Source organism: Scomber scombrus, chromosome 2 (genome assembly GCF_963691925.1).
Source record: "Scomber scombrus chromosome 2, fScoSco1.1, whole genome shotgun sequence".
Lineage (NCBI taxonomy): Eukaryota > Metazoa > Chordata > Actinopteri > Scombriformes > Scombridae > Scomber > Scomber scombrus.
This window is the reverse complement of record NC_084971.1, coordinates 24,528,370-24,547,350: the sequence shown is the minus strand read 5'-3', so window position 1 is coordinate 24,547,350 and position 18,981 is coordinate 24,528,370. Positions and strand designations below refer to the sequence as shown.

General features: G+C 39.8%; 1 protein-coding gene across 2 annotated transcripts in view; it reads right to left on the bottom strand.

The window, feature by feature from the left end:
• Positions 1 to 60: 60 nt before the first annotated feature.
• The window catches only part of dclk2a (doublecortin-like kinase 2a), a 43,114-nt gene continuing 24,193 nt past the window's right edge, over positions 61 to 18,981 (bottom strand). Inside the window, exons 4-17 of one of the 2 annotated variants that reach the window (XM_062428146.1) lie at positions 16,933 to 17,028; positions 16,309 to 16,359; positions 14,248 to 14,336; positions 12,420 to 12,507; positions 11,893 to 11,998; positions 10,260 to 10,317; positions 9,736 to 9,855; positions 9,516 to 9,662; positions 8,961 to 9,094; positions 8,386 to 8,463; positions 7,868 to 7,964; positions 6,475 to 6,555; positions 6,236 to 6,349; positions 61 to 3,232 (exon numbers count right to left, since the gene is read on the bottom strand). In XM_062428146.1, coding sequence (XP_062284130.1) covers positions 2,360 to 3,232; positions 6,236 to 6,349; positions 6,475 to 6,555; positions 7,868 to 7,964; positions 8,386 to 8,463; positions 8,961 to 9,094; positions 9,516 to 9,662; positions 9,736 to 9,855; positions 10,260 to 10,317; positions 11,893 to 11,998; positions 12,420 to 12,507; positions 14,248 to 14,336; positions 16,309 to 16,359; positions 16,933 to 17,028 — 2,132 coding nt within the window. In that variant the 3' untranslated portion in view covers positions 61 to 2,359. The remainder of the gene's footprint in view (positions 3,233 to 6,235; positions 6,350 to 6,474; positions 6,556 to 7,867; positions 7,965 to 8,385; positions 8,464 to 8,960; positions 9,095 to 9,515; positions 9,663 to 9,735; positions 9,856 to 10,259; positions 10,318 to 11,892; positions 11,999 to 12,419; positions 12,508 to 14,247; positions 14,337 to 16,308; positions 16,360 to 16,932; positions 17,029 to 18,981) is intronic. The other variant, XM_062428147.1, reaches the window with a different exon arrangement.

Below are 18,981 nucleotides of genomic sequence, written 5' to 3'. Positions count from 1 at the left end.
AAACACACATTTATGTAGAGTCTTTATTGCATTTTTATTGTTTTTTACTGTACTGCTGTTTCAAAATATTGGGACATTAAAAGCAGCCACTCTATGCCTAATAAAAACAATTTGACACAGTTGATCTACCTGTTTAAAACTCTCTTCTTACAAATATCCCTTTACAAACTGCTATGACAAAGCATATGAAAATGTACTTGAACTACATATACATAAGAGGGTGCTAAATGACACGATGTACCAACTTGTCTTGACTGTTTGTGTGTGAGGTTTTTGTCTTACAGGGAGGCGGGAGGTGGGGATGGCGTATGCATGCAGCTGAAAGTCCTGAAGAGGTAAAGTTAGCCCTACTAACACCAGCTGGGATAAATGGTGTGGAGTTTAAAACATGCACGAACAAGGACAAAACAAAACAAAAAGTCACTTAAAGATTATTACAGATAAATTATTTTGAGGATGCACATTTTGGGACCCTATTATTCAGCCAAGCTGGTTTTGATAAAGGCATCGTTAAGCTATTGAACTGTTAACCAGTGGTCAGGCACGACCCCGTCATCTTTATATTCACACATTCATTCTTATAAAAACAGATTAAAAACCAATGGTTTAGTGTTTTGAAGGAACTGTGTTGACTAGTTCACGCAGCCCACATTGTAGTGGAGCAAGTAGTAGTAAATGTGTATCTTTTCTGTGCAGTGTGTTTTAGTTGTATCAGTAAGCACTTCAGATTTTGAAAATAACAGCTCATGAGAAACAGACCTGCAGTCTGGTTTCATGTCTGTTTGATCAAATGTCACTAATGTTATGTACAGCAGTTACAACTGAGGGCCACGACTGCTCAGACACACACACTGTAGGCAAAAACAAACCTTCAAGTTTGAGGCGGTTCTTCAAGCTATGTACAACTACAGATTTCACTCCAAATAACACAAATAAAACTCTGAATGAAATAAATCCACATGTCTGTCAGTTACAGGGTAAACAAAATAATCTACCGAATGGACTTGAATTACAAAGGAAACCACATATCGTGGTATCTTGTTGTTTAGAGGGCCAAATATTTTTAGATCTAGATTCCCACTACAGTGCAATGAAAATATATATTTTATGTGGTGCTCATAGCAATGCAAAAATCTCATTTAAAATGTCCAAATTACTCTTAATAACCCACAGACCTCGCTGACAAATCAACTGGTCAGTTTACTGGAAATAGTGATTTTCACTTGATAACAGGTGATTGTATACGGGGGAAGATTGTCGGGTCTTAAGCATTGAATGTGGAAATATTTCAAAGAACAAACTAGTCCCAATGAAAACTGTCTGAAACCTGCTCTGTGGATTATTCAGACTAACAGGGACATTTTTTTCTGGATCACAACACTGCAGTTGAATCTTAAAACAGTTTTCTTGTTAGTTTTTTGTTGTTGTTTTTCATTTTGTTCTTTGCGCAACATAAACAAATCTCCATTCCTCTTCCATTGTAATGGGACAGTGACAGAAATCCCCAAAGTTACTACTAATGGTAACAGAGAATAAATCCTTTTTGTAGTTTCTGAACTGACCCTTTGACTTGAATGTTGTAACACGTTGATCATTACCACTTTTACCTGTGTGATTTCAAAGAGCACAAACACAGAATCTCTGAGTACGGCAAAGCTTTTTACTCGTTATCAGCTACTTGGTATTTTAGTAGGAATTGCCTTTTATTTTGTCCACCTGCTGTTTGTACAAACAAATGAAGGAAGGCTTAAGTTAAACAGTAAATCTGCAGTTACCATCAGGATGTTTGAGACCGGAGAAAATACTAACAATGGTTATAGTTGGCTTAACAGGTAATAACTGTGCCAAAACACTACAGGTAACCAAGCTAGCCAGTTCAGACATTTGATTTAATGCTAAAATACATGTAGATATTGTCTCTCTGCTAAAGCAAAAGGACACCTAATTGGGATGTAGGAATGTGTGCGTAATGAGTAACTATTTACAAAAGAGCCACCAGCAGTCAAAATAAGATAATAAATAAAATAATTCACATTAATGCGATACAGTAATGGTTGACTTTAAAAAAAAAAACCACTCAGAACAGTGATATTTAGTTCATTACCTTTCTCCACATCCTACATTAATAAATACAGACATATATACAATCAAGCAACTCTTACAAAATGCCTCAAATCCTTTGCTTCTTAAAATGAGTGGGATAAGGGTAAAAGAGAAAAAAATGTGGACACAGCAGTCACTGGCTCAGTTTACAGCTACTGGAAATGCTCGAGGTGGTTTTTTTAGCCTTTAGTTTCTTTACATACATGGAAAGAGGAGGAGTGAGGGGGTGAAATTGGCTACAAAAAAGACCAGCCATTTAATTTTTCTCCATGAGATCTTCAGGAATTGTGGGATCAGCAGGTGGAGAATTGGGAGAGGGTGGGGTTGTGGATCTAGGAGGTGTAGAGGGAGGAGAGGGAAACAGGGTTGGACGATTGGGAGAGGGGGGTGAAGGTGCTTGTTTGTTTGGGGAGGAACAAGGGAAGAATAAAACAGGTTTGACGGGGGAGGGAGAAGCTTGTTTTGTGGGTGAGGAAGACTGGGATGTTGCTTCTTTGGTTGGAGAAGGAGGAGAAGAGATGTCAAGTTTGGTGGGAGAGGAGGGAGAAAGAGCAGCAGGAAAGGAGGTTTGGGCTGGTTTAGTAAGAGATGAAGGAGAAGGACAGGAGAGAGGTGTAGAGGGAGTTGTGCAAGTGAAAAGAGCAGGAGGACCGGAGGGTGAGACAGTTTCCAGATATGAGCAGGGAGTAGCTGAGGGTGATGTGGGTGATGTTCTTATCTCAGGGGGAGTGAAAACAGGCAAGGAGGTGGCAGGGAAATTTTCAGTAGAGGGTGAAGGGGAGAAATTAAGCGAACTTACAGGAGCAGAGGGAAGGAAAAGAACACTGTCGGCTGGGGAATGAGAGCAGGGAGGATTTGTAGTCGCATCAGGCACTGAAGCCTCCAAGGTCTCCGGTGCCTCGAGAGGAGCAGTTTTGGTGGGTTTTGGTACTTTGGTGTGTGATGCCAGTTTGGTTGACGATGACTGTTTGGTTGGAGAAGCTGGCCCTGAATTTGAAAGCGAGGCTGGTTTGACTGGAAGGACAGATGGGACTTTCTTGCTAGCAGACGATTGTGGACATGGCACCGTCTGGGACCCTGGACGACGACAGGTGGTGAGCTGGAGGATCTCCTTATCTAGAGCTGTGTTCTGGTGAAACATAGAGACAATCAGCTTGATTCTTACTGTATGTACCTCTGAAGCTCTAATAACATCAATCAGGACAAAGAAATAAAGAAAGAGATATTGTGGGTCAATCTACATTGAAGACAGAAAACCTCAGTAATTTAGTTTATAATCCTTCTGTGTTTTTTACTGTGCAATGGGATTTAATCAACTAAAAGTTTTGCATTTATATTTATAGTCATGAACTACTGACCCCGTTTTGCTATTTGTGTAGACTTCTATGAATGAACGTGATGAAACAAACTAATGGAAATGGACAGAAATAACTGAATGATGGTTCAATAAAAAGACAGTATGCTTCACACAGTAGACTGACCCCACGAGATGGCAAATCAGATCACCAGAGCTACTCTATGTGCAGAGAAATGAGGGCAAATGAGAAAGAAAACATTTACTATTACATTCAACAGATGTGTAACATGCAGGATTTTTCTTTTTCGAATTTGTGTTCTCGCATGGGAAAAATTAGTAAATGCCACGTTTCTCTTTTGCCCTTGTGCTGAATCTCAGCAGCAGAACAGACGAGGCGCAGCGGCAGCGTTAAGTGTTAGTACATACCATTGCCTTGGAGCTAATTCAGAGGGAGGTAATGCACGCGTGTGGAGGGGAGGAAGAGGGGGAGAAGCAAAAAGGGACAGAGACTAGTCTTACTCACAGCTTCACAAAAAACAAAGTCAACACAACAAGCATGATGGCCAGTGGACAGTTGTTGTTCCAGCTCAGTGATAATCTGATATTTCAAATCATAAAGTCATTCAAAGCCAAATAATATTGTCAGGACTGAGCTGGAACAAACTGTAAGACCCTTTGACTAGAAAGACATGTCGGTGAGTGCTAAGCTAGTTGCACATAAATAAAATGCTGTGGTTACGTATGATTTAAATGTGCTTTTGAACATACTAGTTTTAAAAGATAAGGCTGGCAATATATATTATTCCTTTTGTCATCAAATCCCATGAAAAGACCAAAACCAACAATGACCAAATGGTTTTGCCTGTCGGCAAAAGCCTAACACGTCTTATTCCTCTGTGATGTAGACCTAAAGGAGGCATGCTGTTAGACTGGGTGACATGCTCAAACATTAACATGAACATGAGCACTGATCCCACATACACTACACCCTCCAACTGCTTTAAATACTTACAAGCACACCAAATGTGTATTAATCCACAGAAGAAAGTAGTCCCCAACATCTGCACTCTCTGTCGTTTGAGTAACATTAGCTAAAAACTACAGTGCCCAGCTTTTTAAACAAAATTACTACACCTTTATTAAAAATGACAAATTATTACAGATTTAAATATTTAGTAGGAACAAAAGTGCTACAGATAGAGTAGGAAGTCCGAAATCATTTGGAGCAGAACTAACACATTATTGTTTTTTGTCCTTTCATGGGATCTGCTGTAAAACATAGTAAATTGTAATTATGATATTTTAAGATATAAAACAAGGCCAGCCTCATCCTTTTTAAAACCTGAAGGGAAATCTTACATCCAAGACAATACAGCCCATTTGGTTTGCATCCATCTCTGCTAATTGAAACTACAGAACAGTTTTTAATTTTCTCCACAAGGTGGCGTCAGAGTACCATTAACATGGAACACACCAATTGTAAATTTATAAACCCAGCAGTCGCAGAAAGTTGACTGTGAGGACATATTTTGAATGAGATCATTCACAAATAATAATGAATGACAGAGAGGGAGGCAATGACACTGCCCTTGCATTAGCGCTGTAAACATGCTAAAACACCTCAATGACAATGTGATTAAAACAAATACATTCTTTGACACCCATATGATTGTTCCCCACATCCCATAATGTATGTGATCAACACAAATGTAATGAAATGCAAGGGAAGGAGCAGAGTGAAGAGTATGATAAGAGCCAAGAGGGTAAATCCAGGACAGTGTTAGCGAGGTCCACATCAGTTGGTTATAGAGAGCAGTTACTGCAGCTGGCGGCTGGAGAAGAGGGGCAGGGGGTCTGATAGAGAAACAGGAAGGAAGGGAGGGAGAGCAGAGGGGGCTGTTGTTGCGGATGGAGGGAAGAGGGAGAAGGGAAGGGCGATGGCCTGAAAGGAAGAAGGGAAGCGGAGGGAGGGGGGTATGAAGTGTGTACCCGGCTCTCAGCTCCAGGCGTCCCCTGTGGTCCTGGGTCGAGTGTGAGGAAGGGGTGAGGAGGAGGGAGGAGGAAGAGGATGGAGAGGAGGAGGAGGAGGGGCCGAGGCCAGGGCCCGTGTTTACACCTCAAACTGTCAAATGAAATTTACAACAAAATGAGGCCCATTGCAGCAACGAGGGAGCTCAAATCAAACTTCTTTTTAAAAAAAAATCTCCACCCCGCCCCCCTTTTCCTGATTTAAGATCAGACAGACAGACTGAAATGAGGCTTGATGGGTGGTGTGACCTGATGAGATGAGGAGCAGAGGAAGTCAAACTGTAGAACAGGAAGTGATGCGAGTGAAGCTTGAAACAGACAGGATGGAAGGATGTGACTACTACAGGAATGACTTTGTCCTTGTCCAACCTCCAAGTCTGTTTTCATCATTCCATCTCTAAAATCCTGTCTGACATGTTTACAGCTGTACAAGTTGTCTTGCCTGATCATCATTAATGTCTTCTAAGATGATGATGGAGGCGGAATATTCTTGGCCAAGTTATTATGTGGGCATAAGATTCATATGAGATGAATTAGAAGAGGCTCAATTTTCTGTATTTGGGTCAAACATTCGCAGCCATGCATTTTGGAAAACGGCCTGACATGTTCAAGCCGCTACAGGCACCGAGTTCATTACTACTAAACCCATGTAGAAGTCTCCATATTGGAGATTTCAGAGTCACTGAATGTAAGCAATCTCATTAAGGTCATAAGATTACATTCTCATAAAAGTACTGCGATAAATCTCAGATAAATAGGACAAATGATTGTTCATATGTTGGTTTGTGATTGTGTTTGGTTGCTTACCATGATGACAGACACTGCAGCTGAGGTGTTGTTGTGCTTTGGCGCAGTGTTAAAGTGCGTCTTCAGTTTACCTGTCACTGCCACCATCATGTTGTTTTCCATGACTGCGTCATCCTACATACACACATAAATATGCAACATGTATAATGGTTTTGAACACTGGAAACTGTATTAATGTAAAAATTACAAATTCGCCCAAGTCACACATGGAAGACAAACAAAACTGTGCTATGAGATACCGTGACCCAAGGGTGGGAGAGGACATCTTGTGCTGTGTATCGAGCCTCGGAATTGACCTTCAGCATCTTTCCAATCAGCTCCTGAAACAAAACACACTACAGTTAAGGTTGACATCAAAGCTAAACATCCTCAATAACTCAACATCCGCTGCGCTGATCATTATGACCTCACCTAGAAAACACACAAAGTGAGGTGAGACTGGGCCAAAACTCAATATTGTTGACTTTTTGTGTAACTGAATTGTAAATATATGATCTGATTGTGACGTGACATGCTGTGCTATCACATCACAAAAATCTGCCATTAACAATGAATTTTCTTTTTTTTCCCCAAACAACTTTTAATTTAAAAACAAAGAAAGGTTTGTTTAACGGTATGCATATGAGAGTTTTCTCTGCTATGAGCAGGAATAGAGCACAGATCATTTCATTAAATATTAGTTTAACATTGCATTCATCTCTTTTTTGAGGGCCCTAACATGAAGCAACAACATTACTCATCTGGAGTTGTGCTTCTGGTGACCTGACTGATAAATATCTAGTATTTACTCTAATTTTTAGCTCTGTTTTTGGTGTACACCAACTCCTGATACAATATCTGTCTCTTTAAATGCTAGATGATTAGCTTCATTCACCAGCTAGTCGCCATCTTTGTCTGTCTGCCAATCAGTGCTGGGCAGCTGGTGGGATGCAGGTTTATTGGTGTGTTTTTTTGGCCAGGAACAGTTGCCTACTGTGTCTGGAAATTAGGTGGGTGAGAGTGATGAGAGTGAACCAAAACAGTCAAGTTGTGGTGTGTGTCATATTCATTTAAAGCCTGAAACACACTAAAGCTCTCTGGAGAGCTGAAGGGAACTGTAAAGTTGGGTGATAATTGTCTATGAGTTCATCATTACGGCAACACCTTCACTTGACCCATTTATTGGGTATTTTATGTGTTATGTATCATGATATATGCTATTAGTATATTTAATATTTAGATTTTGATTTTAATCTGCAAAGAGAGTAAACATGGTGCTCACAAAGTCTTACACAAGGATACTAAGATTTACACCTGCACAGCTACAGCTACATAACTGCAAGTCATCTCCTGCTGTGGTGTCTATAACTGTGCACTTGTCTATAGTGACAGGGCCACTGTAATAGCAGTGGGTTTAATTAGCAGTTAGGTCTTCCATGCTGTTCGCAGGCTGTCACTGTAATACATCACGTTAATTTAGAGGGTTGGGGGGGGTTTCTGTGCCCTTCAGCAGACAGTAGTCATTAAAGCAGTGGGTTCACAGGGTTCGTGTGTTTAAAATGTGGCAGAGGCAGATTTTCCACTGCTACTGCATTCAGTTCAAGGTGAAATGGTTTCTAGATTAAAGTTAGGCAGAATGTGAGTGGTCCTAACCTTGGCTGAGTCAGTGATGTTGTCCCAGTAAGGACTGGGAAAGTCCAGCCGCCCCAAAAGGATCTGGTCAAACAGGTCCTCCTGTAGGTTACTTTCACTGTATGGAAAGACACAAATACACAGAGCAGAAACATGTATAATGTTTCTCACAGAGCACAGTGTTTATCTACATTGTGGAGCACTTCCTGTTTTTGTAACATGATGCTACAGTTTAAAAATACACTAATTTATGTCAAATTCATCTTACACTATGGACACATAACTAATTACAGGGTGCATCAGCTGGATGTAAAAAAAACAAGTAATCTGCCTCAAAAACAATCCTGGAAGTGTGTGCTGTCAAATAATGTGACAAATGTCTGAGCTCTTATTAAATATAATCCATGGCTCAACATTGTGCTTACTGTTTCAAACTAAAAACTATCATGCTGGTTGTGACACATTGTGCCTGGAGCCGCTGATAACATGATTTGATTCATTTAAGAATGAATGAGCGTTACTAAACAGAGGGCAAGTACCTTCTAAATGGAGGGAAGCCACACAGAAGGATGTAGGTGATGACACCTGCCGCCCAGATATCCACCTTCAGACCATAACTGTGGAAAGGAAAGAGATGTAGAGACAGAAAGGTCAATGAGAGATTGACTACTGTAAATACGTTTCTATCACTCCAGTAGTCCACATTGCTGAAAACACCAAGACAGTTTTCATTTGACTATAATGTAACTGAAATAAATATGTGTTTATCACTATCAAGATTTATACTGACACAGATATGCTGACCAATCTGCGTTTTAATGTCCTATCAGAACATATGGCTTCTCACTTATGCAGAAACAGATGTACATTTTTATTCCACCTTTATAAATGAAAACAGATGGTTCTTTTTAGACCAATAGGCTAGAACACTAATGCACATCCACAAAATGTAGTTTATGCGGGACCAATGTTGGATAGAAACATTGCTAGTGCTAAATGCAGTGTGCAGCTACTTTTCCACCTCACAAATGAGTAAGAACATGCATGTCTTTAAATAATGTGCACAGTCACTACTGAAAATGTAAACTACATTCTGCCAAAACATCCATCTTACCCAGACTCAGAGATGATTTCTGGTGCCACATATGTTGGAGTTCCACACACAGTATACAAGGGTCCCTCCACCACTGTGGCCAGGCCAAAGTCACCTAGCTTTAATGACTTGGTGCCATCTGGATACTCGAATACCTGGAATGCAATGGATGATCATGATTAAGCGTGCTGAGCTACTGGATTTGTAACACCCAGACACTTCTTCCAAAGCAAGAATTTCAATTTGATCTCAAAAGGACAAAGTTTTAATCCAAGTCAGATCTTCATCAGATCAAAAGATGTTTTGACATTTTTGACCTGATGAAAAAATAGAGTTTAAAGGGAGAGTCCACTTCCTCAATCACATGATGATGTGAGGATGTTTTTTTTTGACATTTTGGACCTGGCAAAGATCTGACTTAAATCAAAATGTGGTCCATGTGAGTTAAATTTTCAAATGTGGCTTTGGAGTTTGTGTTCGGATGTTAATAGTCCTGCCCTTATAGTACCAGTCAAAAATTTCAACACACTTTCTTATTCAGAAAATTACACCCTTTCTATGAGTCAATATACATACCAGCAGGTTTTCTGGTTTAATGTCTCTGTGGACGATGTTCAAGCTGTGTAGGTACTTCAGAGCTCCAGCAAGATTGTACACCATGATGCTGGCATCTCTCTCTGTGTACTTAGCTGAGGAGGTGATTGAATCGAATAAATCCCCACCCTGCAACACAAATCAAACATGTAAGGGTTGCAAAGAAATCAGGATTGGTCGCTGCTGTTAGTCTCTATCGTACCTTGACGAGTTCCATAACTAGATAGAGATCAGAGGGAGTGTCCACTTCCTCAATCAGCATGATGATGTTAGGGTGTTTCACCTTCCGCAGCACTGCAACCTCATTCTCTATGAGGTGCTCCTGGAAAGACACCGGCACAAATAATCCAAGCGACTATGTTACTGTATGCTCCAGTACAAAGGATTTACACTAAGTCATTATGCTAACAAAAAAAAGACGTTGCATTGTTGATTGAATCTGAATAGGTGTCAAGGGTGTGTGATTCAGTGTGTGTCATTGTCTGCGTGTGAAAGTGTGCAGATAATTTGAGTTAGACGATGAATAAAACATTACCCGCCTAATCTAACTGTGAGGAATGAGAGGATCAGAGACACACAGGCAATACTGTGCTGTGTGTGGGTGTTAATAATGCACTGTGGAACACTTGCATATGACCCCTTCTTAACATGTGTGTGTATGATTATGTAGGGAATACGAAAAAACAGACAAAATGGGAGATGGTGAGAAATAAAACAGAGTGAGACCTTTCCGCTGCACTTGGCCTTGTCTATGATCTTCAGCGCGAACTCTTTTCCTGTGGACCTGAACAGAAACAATGCAATTGGAGACAGCTGTAAAAACAATACCGATGCTACAGCAGTGTCTTGTAATTTAAATCAAGTGCTCACTGGAGAGTCTCAGTTTTAAAGAGAGCAGAAGCACAGCCACAAAGCTACTGGAGCAGGATGTTAGCCTTATCAGACAAGTTTAGACAATAAGCAGGGATATAGTGCAGATACAGGTGGCTCAAAAAGAATCTGAGAACACAGAAATATATCTAAATTGGCTTTTGTTTTGCTGATTTTTTTTGATAGTATTGTTGATGAATGTTTTTTTGACCACTTGATTTAAAGTGTGGCTCCCAGTTTTGTTTAGATTTCTTCTAACTGATCTACAAAGCTCACAGGTGACTCAATACACATTTCCCTGACAGTACAATGCAACTTAATGTGACAGCAGTTGGAAGAGTTGCATTAACATGCCAAGAAACACAGCCAAACAAAAAAATTGGAAGAAAAAGACTTCAAGCCAATTTAAACATGGATGTGAACATTGCAGATGTCATAAGAATAAAAAAAACACCTTTGCAAATGTTTTATGATGAAGAAAATGCATTTGACACATTTGTTCATCCTGTGTTTGTTTTCAAGAAAACTCCATCAGAATATGCACTCTAACTCAATTTTCTCATCATAATTATTTTAACTTGGGTCTGGGAAAAGTATGCAAAGCTGAAGTATGCCAGGCTGGGACTGAGGGTCTAATGAAGAGATAGTATTGAGTTATTATGGGAATTTAAGGATCTGTTGTTTTTGGAGCAAGACACTAAAAGTCAGGATATATTGGCCTGTGCTGCTTCATATCTGTCTCCTGTGACCTGACTTTTTGTAAGTGCAATACTAAATCACTGGAGCTCTCCTTTAAAGGACCAGTATTTAGGATTTAGTGGCATCTAATTGTGAGGTTGCATATAGCAACCCCTCACCCTCAGCCCAACCTTTCAAGCATGTAGGAGATCCTGTGGTGGCTGCGAAACCCGCAGAAAAAAAGCAAAAGGCCTTCTCCAGAGCCACTGTTTGGTTTGTCCTCTCTGGGCTACTGTTGAAACATCGTGGTGCAACATGATAAGCTCCGTGAATGAGGACCTTCTCCCTCTGTAGATATAAAAGGCTCAGTCTAAATTAATGAAACACAATGATTCATGGGATAATATAATAATTAAAACATATTTGATGAATATTATATTCCATTTCTACCAAGTCTGTTCCACTAGATGCCACTAAATTCTACACACTGCACCTTTAAGTACAGTATAGGCAGGTGCATCAGATTATAAGAAAACATACTTGGCAGGTGTCATCTCATCATCCTCCCTCCTGTCTGCCTGAGAAGTGTGTTGACTCAGAGATTAAAAGGCTAATGAAGTGAATTCACTGCTGGATTATTTCTGTCTCCACAATGTCTGTCACCAAGACTTAAAAACCCTGATGGAGCAGTTACTGTGCGTGATGCCGGACTCATTTAACTGGCAACAAGGCACACTGCTGTGCTATTACTGTGGACATCTGCCAACTGTGCATTAAACATTTCCACCCTAATTGAATGTGTTTCGCATACCTCTCAACACACTCCTTGACTACAGCAAAGTTGCCATCTCCGATGACCTTGCCAATTTTGTATTTTTCCAAGATATTTGAGGCAGGAAGGTAGCGGTTTCCGTTTACTGCAAGACAAGGTTACAACAGGATACAGACAAACTTTTGTGAGCTTTTTAGGAAACTCAATCAATTCTCAGACTGAATTAAGGGAGCAAATGCTGCACTATGTAGAGAACTGAGCAGCAATATCATACACACATACACACACACACACACACACACACACACACACACAGCACTAAAATAATTTAGCTAAGTATGTGCTCACACAGCACTGGGATATTTCACACTTATTGTTCACACGAGGCTTACTCTTAACCACTTTTGTTAGGTAAGCAAATTCTGTAATCTGCCCGGATGGGACAAGATGGAGAGCGTTTCAGTGAGATAGTCAATGTCATTTCCATATGATAGAGGGTGAGGGAGTCCATGGAATACTGTTGTCTTAGGAAAATGACTCAGCGTGGAGAGGAGAGGAGGACGTACCCTCTGGACTCAGTCGATTGGTTTGTTCCTGGTGGTTGCTCAACGAGCCATTGACATTTGAGGAAGAGATGTGGTGTGACGGAGGGATCTGTAGGATGCAAAAACGAACAAAAATAGAGATGAGTGCTTGGCTTGAAACAAAACCTGTGGACGAGTCACCATGGCAACTTAAGCACCCACGAACATGCTGTACATGGATAAGTCATAGATGGTTTATTATTGGTAGGTGTTTAGTGGTAAAGACCTTTTGTTACATAAAAATGCTTCAGATGACATGAAAAGAAAACATTATACTCACAACATATCAGTAAGTAGGCTACACATTTATGATGTGTATTACTGCCTAGTGCCTATACAAAAAAAACACCATCCAACCACTGAAGAGTTATATTCAAAAAGTGTTTTTAACTTTTTAAACCTGAAATAAACATTATTTGAATAGTGAGTTGGGTCTAAAATAGCTTGCCCCTCAAAAAAGGTACATGGTGCCACTAAAGGAATAGATCTCCTCCACATCCACTTATCACTGCACATAAACCATTAAAGCTCCAAATGAATGATTCATTTGTTACGTGTCATTTCTGCTGGAGCATGGGCACTGGCATTTTCAACACCTTATGGCTATATTTTTGAAATGTCAGCTACCAGCATTGAAATCAGTCTTTTCTATTATGTGCAGTAGTGGTTCTGCACCTTTACTGGAGCATCATGCACTGTGAGGATGTATTATTTAACCCTATGGACCAAAGTAGAAAGTGGGTCAGCTTCAAGGTCTCCTTAACAGCAGAATACATAAAAAAGCTTTTTCATATAAGTAACTTTTGTGTGGCTTTAGTTTACTTGACCAACCCCATAACTGTTCTGGTGAGAAAGAGAGTGAGAGAGAGAGAGAGAGAGTGACAAACTTTCTCATTGACGTTTTCTTTTGCTTCCTTGTTTTATTCATTTACTTTTTCTAAAAATGTTATTCTACTCAGCATCTTTGCCAGTAAATTTTCATGCTGTCAGTATATCATAAAAATCGAATATCCTGCCAAATTAATGTGGATGGATAAGTCTATCACACAGCTTAGAAAGGAACATCGGCTCTCTAGAAGAGGTTTGCCAGCTGGCTGGAGCAGTTAGAAAACTGTAGTTTGGGACTAACACACAGCTTACAGAAGAATCCATCAATAAATCAGATTAGTATCTCAAACTCTACCGAAAATAAATCATAGAGCTGCAACATCGGCTCTACATACTGTACATGGCTTTCAGTCAGGGACTTGATGACTTGACATAGATTTATATCCCCAATTTGTCATAAGTAGGTCGATATAATCATCCCTTTTCCCCCTACTTTAAAATCTAGTACAAGCTTGTAATTCATGATAAGATGCAACCATTTAATGTATGACACCACCTTGACCTTGACTAAAGCCAGCCTGTACTGTACAGAGCGATCCATTAAAAGTATGATGCTGAAGTTCATCAGGAGACCAAACCGTCATTTTATCCATATTTTCTTCCTCTAATTGTCTGACAGGTCAGGCCTTATGTTACTTGTCCTAATGTGGGCCAAGTGAAATAAATTGCAAATGTATTAAACATGCAAATGGTGTAAAAGTTTGTATTAGTAGTTCTAAGCAATTTCACAATCTCTATCAATGTATTTTTGTGTCATGTCGTGTGTATTATGACACTGATTAACAATGTGTGTCCATATATGCAGTGTCCATATACTGTATAGGAATTTTGTTCGAGTACTGCTGCCAGAGTGAGTGTCTGTGTGCACAGCATCTACAGTATGTGCACTTGATATTGTAATAGGCTTGATATATTGTCTTACCTTAAAATTGGGCATGGGTCGGGGGCTGGTAGGAGATGGAGTGGACGACTTGGTTGACTTAGGTGTTGAGATCTGGCTGACACCATTTACTGAATGGAGAGATCAAAGGAATGAGTTGATCTGATATTTTTCAAAGGGTTTTATTTAGATACAATTGGATAAACCCACTTTCCATTGGCTTGTTCAAGAGGCGGCTTCCTTTGTGCTACCAGGTTATCCACAGTATGGCAATTTGAACTTAACCTCAACAATGCATCCAAAACTGACTACAGGTGCGTACTGAGAAAAATGTCCCACACTGGGAGAGCATTTATGTTAGATGTAAGACCCCTTATGGACCTAGCTGTAACACTCACAAACACACATTCACGTTTAACAAGTTGAAGATATTGTACTCCACAAAGGGGATCTGCTAAGTCATTTTCATACCCCATCTACACTTCAGCAGTGTACAACATATACACATACAGTACCAGTCAAAAGTTTGGACAGAGTTTCCCATTCACATCTATGAGGAAGTGTGTCCAAACTTTTGACTGGTACTGTATGTTAACATTGCCACCTACAGGTAAAGAATGTAATAGTTGCTGGGATCAGCTCTTTTGCCACCCGCAGGCAGTGAGTAGTTGTTGCCTGTTACTTCCAGGGAGCACAGGTGTTACAGTTGGAGAATATATTACTTGCATTCCCTGGGGTACATTAGCGTGTCTACATCTGCAGGTCTAAACTAGTGTTGCTGCTACTGCTCTTGCCAACTTCTGAGCACATATTGATATATTGCATGCCTGAAATACTTTGGTTCATCACACTGTACATAACAAAAATGTTTTGAGGGTATTATAAGTATCCCTTTACATTATAAGCAGACTTTCTCATGTACTGTATGAGGCTTTAGTTAGTGTGTACAAGGTGCACCGGTGCACAGCAGGGATGAGAGCTTCTACTGTTTGAGTGAATCACTCTCTCAAGAACAGACTATTTCTGCCTCCTGCTCTCTTGGTTTCTGGCACAAATGCATAGACATAATGCATCAAACTTTAACTCAAAGTCTCTTCATCTGCATTTACCCAGCTCAGCTGAGGAAAATCATTTCACGCTGCCTACAGGCTGTGTCTTTGTACTGCTGTTTCAGAATTCCACTTGTTGTTTTTTCATAGACTTTTTTTCCACCTGTCTTCTATGTATTTATTTTGTCTTCTTAAAAGGAACTTCCAAATCAATATTTGAGAAAACTTCTGAAACATACACGACATCAGTGTAGTTTTACTTTTGAGCACCTCAGCTGCCATAGATGTAGAGACATGTGATGTGATGAAGTGTTCAGCGAGAACAGGATTTAATTAGCACAGTTGAAGAGTGACTCTAATCAGTTCATGGCTTTGAAATAGTGGATTCTGCAGCAGCTAGTTCTCAGATTAGATACATGTGTACAGTACTGTACGTGATATCTTATGGTCTAGTCTGGTCAGTCATTCACATTAAGTCGGAAGGACAGGCGACATAAAAAAATGTCTAAGCTTGGATATAATGCTCCTTTAACACCAGAAAATAATAATACTGGATGGATTATGGCTGAAAAGATGTGGATATAAAACTTTGCTTAGATCATTGCCACTACTGGGGTTTAAAATAGTAAATTCTGGCCTGGGTGTGGTGGCCATGTCCCTCAGCTCAAAAACCTTTTAAGACATCTCTCAGCATGTCAGGCTAACGCTACATTCATGAAATGTTGGTAAGCATGGGAAGAAAAAGAAAATACCTCCTTCCATCTTGGGAGTATTTATGCACTGTTTCAAGATACGTCTACCCCACTGCTACATGCTGATTACTCACACAATTTAAATCAATTAAACTTTCCACTGACATAGTGGCATCTCTCACACCACCAGAGAAGATAAGAGGGGACGTTAAAGATAGAAGATAGAAGAGAAGAGGGGAACCCTAAAGCTGCGATAACATTGTTTTACTCATTTTATCTTAATTACTGGAACAGAAGGATATGGCAGGTGTTTCCTAAGGCAAACAGTTTGAGACCAGATTGGGTGGAGCTAATAGGCTCACCTGGGGATTTGATTGGAGATGGACTGGTGGAATAGTGGACAGTACGCCTTGCTGAGCGTGAGAAAGAAAAAGATGAGACAGTAATATGAGATAATAATAGTTGGGCAGAAATAACTACTGTAATAACGTAACAACATGCTTTGAAACAAGCTGAACTTCAAATGCAGTGCTAAAACTGCCGTCACCGCCAATCCAAACTCTCAAAACCCTCCTCTTTGAATCTGACATGATGACTTGTAGATCATCAACTACTCAGCATAATGTTCCTTTCTTCAATGCACCACACAAATTGCTTAGTCATACATCACAAATGCTGGTGAGGTAGTGAATGTTTAGGATGAGGCTGCCAAATAAATAAATACAAAGGCTATATCAGCCTGCCAACCAGAAGTAAACTTATTAATGTCATTTTATTGCCAAATAAAGGGATTTTTCTTATGTGAAATCCATTCATTGAACACATATAACCTAATAATTTGTCAGACTTGACCTTTCAGATATTCTATTTATGACTAGGCTACATTTGTTTTAATCTATGCATGAATAGCGAGTCATCTCACAGGGCTATTACAGGCAGGGTTACAGAGTTTCTTGGCTCTTTGTGAGCGCAGTCACATGTCTTACTTGCACCTGGAGACTTGCTGCGTCGTGAAGGTCCAGGGCTCTTAGTCTGGTTTGGAGCAGCAGAGCGGCTGTTCGATGATTTCAGTACTCTGCATTCTGGAGAGAGAACACACTCAGGGTCACCACTGCATATATTAACCTTCTTCTATCAACAAACCTGTCTTCTCAAAAATGAGTTTATGTGGCAAAAAGCTGCTCTACCAGGGTTATGGTCCTAGTGATGTTATTTAGGATGGCTGATTTTCATGACTGCTGGTGACACTTGATTATGGCAACAAAAAGGCAGCAATAAACACAGGCAAACAGTGGTTAGTCAAAACAGAACAGAGCCAAACCATCTTATATCAACCTCCCGTCTGGGCAGAGCTACAGTAGCAGTGAACAATGTGGTCAAATATTTGGTCAAACTTTTGACTGGTACCGTACATCATTATTTTCACATTGTTTTATGGCTTATGATCATTTCAGGTAGTAGTGTCAGTAAAATACATACTGTAGCTTTTCTGAAGAGATACCAAACAACAACCTATTTTTCAAGTTCTCCAGTATTTAATATTGTCTGGACACAAACAGATGTACAAATATCGATGTAAACCATCTTATTAAAGATGTGTAAATAAGAATATCGTAAAAAATAGAATAGCCTCTCACATTAAGATGTTGTACACTTCATTACACTGTCGAATGAAGGGTTTATATAAAACATAATTTAGCCAAAGTTCCACTAAAAATATATTATCTGACGATCTGCTGATTTGCAGCACTGAACACACAGTAAGCTATTCATGAGTAAAATACTTAATTCAGGCCTAGAGCTGAGTCTATCCTGTAAAGCGAACATAAAGCAATTGTTGTGTTTCCCTCTGGAATGCAACTTCCAAACTAAATTATTGCTATACACTATGAACACATGAAAAAACCCATACACACAAGTGTTGCTTTTTGTGGCGTTTGCTGGATGCCACAGCTGATTTTGTGGTGTTGCTTTGTAGTTCTGTTCAGTAAGAGCTGATGTTGTAATAAAGCTTGTGGTAAAACATGTCAGGGCTGTGTTAATGAGGGTGGGGGTGGTGAGAGGTGTAATATAATGACAAACACATGAAGAAAAAAAAAAAACATGCCCACAGAAGCACACCCACACAGCATTTCCACTGTGTTCCCCATGCTATTTATCACTGGATATATTTCACTCACTGATTAAAGGAGCTCTCTGTAAGGCACAGTTCTCCTCATGGTGCACACATGTGAAACACCAACAAACCAAATCTTTTTATAAGATAAATCCTGAAGTCAGAACATTTATATATTTAAAACTTTTAATAAAAAACAAATAATGTTGACATATTTTTAGGGACCATGTAAGAATGTGTATGAACTAAGTTCAAGTCTTTATTTACCTTGTTTGATTACACTTAACTTTTGTACCTTTTTGCATTATCTATTTCACAGACCACTTTCTACACTTTTATTCTTTCCATGTTTCAAGAGTAGAGTTTGTGCTAAACCTATTTTGCAAAAGGAAGAGATGCTTCTGTACCTTCAGCACTGAGTACAGTGTGCCTTTTTTTGTTCTTTCAAAGACCTAATTCTTAAAAGTGGAGCACAGGAGTGTAAGTGGAGCGAAGGCTCCAACTATCTCTGAATACCACCAATGCACCATCACTCATTCCAAGCTCACACTGTGTATGTGTGTGTTAGGATGTGCCTCCTGTTGTGAGCTAACCTGACAAAATGCAAAAAAAAAGAAAAAAATGAAACAGGATGTCAATACTTTGGTCTGTGACTAAAATAAAGTCCTTCTTCCTTCCCGTGAGGTTGTCCAATCTTGGCTGAGGTTCTACATGGCTGTGACAGTGAATAGATCTGCTGGTTTAAAGAGGTCATATCCTGCCAGTGTGCTCTCAAACTTTCAGTGGGTTTTTAGCAAGATAAAGAGGTAATATCCAACAGAGGATGTGTATTACATCATATGTACACCACATGCGGTACAGGACATGAACACAATGGCATTCACAGAGATGGGCTGGGTTGAAATTTAAACATCTTTTC